Genomic DNA, 3,098 nt, shown 5'->3' on the forward strand with positions numbered 1-3,098 from the left:
CATACTGCAAAACATGGGCGAAATTGGAAGAATTTAAAGGTATCAGTAATTTATATTTTATATTTATTTGTGCTAATTTAAAAATTTTCATTTTTAGCTTGGTTNGCTAAAAGTTTGTGCCATTTTGATCTTTAATGTTAAATTGTTAAAACTACAGGAAATATTTAAATGTAAGTAATAAAACAAATTTTATACTTATGCAAGTAACTAATTGAAAGAATGAATATAAATTAAAACATTTTGCTGGGTAATTTATGTTTTGATTTGATTTGGTTGGAAACAATTTTTCTATTATTCAATACCATTATGGTGACCAAAAAGAAATACACACAATCATCCTGCAAAACATCAGAGAAATTGGAAGAATTAAAAGGTAAGTATCAGTAATTTATATTTTATATTTATTTGTTCCAATTTTCAACCATTACCAATAATGATAGAAAAATTTAATGAAAAAATGTATGACCACATTAATTTATTATTTACAAATGTATTAGAAGAATACACAGTCATACTGCAAAGCATGGGAGAAGTTGGAAGAATCAGTAATTTATATTTTATATTTATTTGTGCTAATTTAAAAATTTTCATTTTTAGCTTGGTTAGCTCCTGATCCAACAGGTGACCCACTGAATGCTTATTGTCATTATTATAAAATATCTTTAACTGCACACAAAAAAGGTTTGCTTGCACATGCCAAAACAAGAAATCACAGAGAAAAAACTGCATTAGAAAAAAATGCCAAATCAAGTAAAAAATTGCCATTCGAGCCAGTAATAAGAACAGAAACAAAAATTGCAGAATTAAAATTGAGCGCCTTCGTTGCTGAGCATAGCAGTATTAACACTGTAAATCATCTGACAGAACTACTACCTAAAATTGATGAGAAATCTAAAATTTTTGGAGAATTGAAACTTCACCGCACTAAATGTTCGATGCTGTTAAAAAACGTTTTTGGAGCATCAGTCATAGAGGAACTGATTCAGGACATGGATAACAGTCCGTTTTCTGTAATAATATATAAATCAACTGACATTTCTACAACCAAGATTTTGTGCATCATGGTAAAATATTTCTCCAGAATGAAGAAAAAAAATCACAACCTTTTATCACCTCATTCAGTTGGAAAATTGTGATGTAGATTCCATCTATAATTCATTTAGAAATCAGTTGTTGCAAGATGGCTTAAATCTACATAACCTAATTGGAATAGGAGTTGACAATGCTAGTGTCATAATTGAAATACATCGGTCATTTTCTACATTGTTGAGAGATGATGTTCCAAGCTTGGTTGTAGTAAGATGTGTTTGTCATTCACTTCATCTATGTGCAGAAAAAGCATGTCAAACCCTACCAAGACAGTTGGAATATCTTGTCCGAGAGGCTCACAATTAGTTTTCCTATAGTTCAACATGAAAAATTCAATATGAAAGTCTGTATGCTGCCATGAATGAAAATTCAAAACCTAAGAAAATTTCTAAACTCAGTGGAACAAGATGGCTTGCTCGCTACAAAGCTATCAAGACCATTGAAGATCAGTGGGAGGAATTACGCATTTTATTGTTTAGATTAGCAAAGGAACAAGATAGATGTTTTTCCGCAAAGCAGCTGTATAATATTATGAAAGTTAATGCTTACAGACTGTTCATGATATTTTTTAAAATGTTTTAAAACAAGTCTGTGATGCAAATAAGTTATTTCAAAGTGATCAGGCTGAAACTTTGAAATTATATCAAGATTTATTCTTACTTTATAAATCAATAATAGAAAAAATTATTGTACCAACTATATTTGAAAAAGTAAGAGATGAAGATCTCATAAAGTTAAACTTTCAAAATCACCTAGTTCACGTGAATAGTTTTCATGAATTTAACATTTTTAGTTCAAATGTTTCTGAATCTAAGTATAGTGATGTTAAATACCAATGCAGAGCCTTTATTACAGAGTTGTGTACACAAATTCAACATTTACCAGAAAATGTTATAATTCTAGAACAATTGAGTCAACTGCATCCAAAAGTTGCAACATCACAACAAAAGCCATCAATTCTTCCAATTACACAATTATCATCACCTTTTTATTTGACTGAAACAGAGTCTGAATGGCAAAATATTCAACATAAAGTATGGAATAATTGTAACAAAACAACTGACTTTTGGATTTAAGTTTTTGAGGACACCAATTAAGCTGGAAACCCAAGATTTAGAAATATTGCTCAGTTAGCATTGAAATGTTTGTGCCTTCCAACTTCTAATGGAACTGTTGAGAGGACTTTTTCAATCCAATCAATTATAAAATCAAAATTAAGAAACAGATTGTATTTAAATATGGCACAAGCTATTTTAGCAACCAGGTATTAAAGAAATGAAATAACTTTTGCCAATTTTTAACCATTACCAATAATGATAGGAAAATTTAATCAAAAAATGTATGACCACATTAATTAATTCTAAATTTACAAATTTATCAGAAGAATTAAATGATGTCATTAATGTTTTTCAAAATATTTAATTTTCATTATAAATGGTTTTCTTTTAATGTTTTAAAAGTTTTGTAATTCATAAAAGAATAATAAAAGATTTTTTATATTATAATTTCAAAAAATTAGGGTTTTTTTTAGGGTTGAAAAATATTTTTAAGGGTTTTTTAGGGAGTTTTTCCACCAGATCTAGGGAGAGTAAGGGAGAGTTTTTTTTAGAAAAATAGCACGTTTAAAACGTTAATTTAACTGTCGGGCTTCCTAATGGTAAAACTCATAAAATGTAACGGACATTGCCGAAGACAAATATGGCGAAGTATCACGTGACACGGGTTCTAGAATCGAGTAGAATAATCAACCATTCACTGCATTTACTTCATTAAGTCATCATATATTAAATATTTTAAACTATATGAGAATTTAAAGTATGGTAAAACTTACATAAATATTAACGGCTGATTAGATGCTTGAAGAGATGGGAAATAATAAAATTCACTTTCAGATAACGACGACAATCCCTTCCCTCTTACCGCCATATTGTTTACTCTTCCCGTGATTCTCTTCTAATGGCTATTTTCGTTGTTGATCAGAGCTTACGGGGGTAAATGTAATATATTAA

At 29.2% G+C, this 3,098-nt stretch overlaps 1 protein-coding gene across 1 annotated transcript; it reads left to right on the plus strand.

The window, feature by feature from the left end:
• The first annotated feature begins 306 nt into the window (after positions 1–306).
• Positions 307–1,395, plus strand: LOC111642638. The gene is made up of 3 exons (XM_023389006.1): positions 307–373; positions 598–1,064; positions 1,123–1,395. Exons 1-3 carry the CDS (start codon positions 307–309, stop codon positions 1,393–1,395), a joined length of 807 nt encoding a protein of 268 aa, XP_023244774.1.
• Positions 1,396–3,098: the final 1,703 nt, after the last annotated feature.

This window comes from Centruroides sculpturatus, unplaced genomic scaffold (genome assembly GCF_000671375.1).
Source record: "Centruroides sculpturatus isolate CEXI.00-Female unplaced genomic scaffold, Cexi_2.0 scaffold771, whole genome shotgun sequence".
Classification (NCBI taxonomy): Eukaryota; Metazoa; Arthropoda; class Arachnida; order Scorpiones; family Buthidae; genus Centruroides; species Centruroides sculpturatus.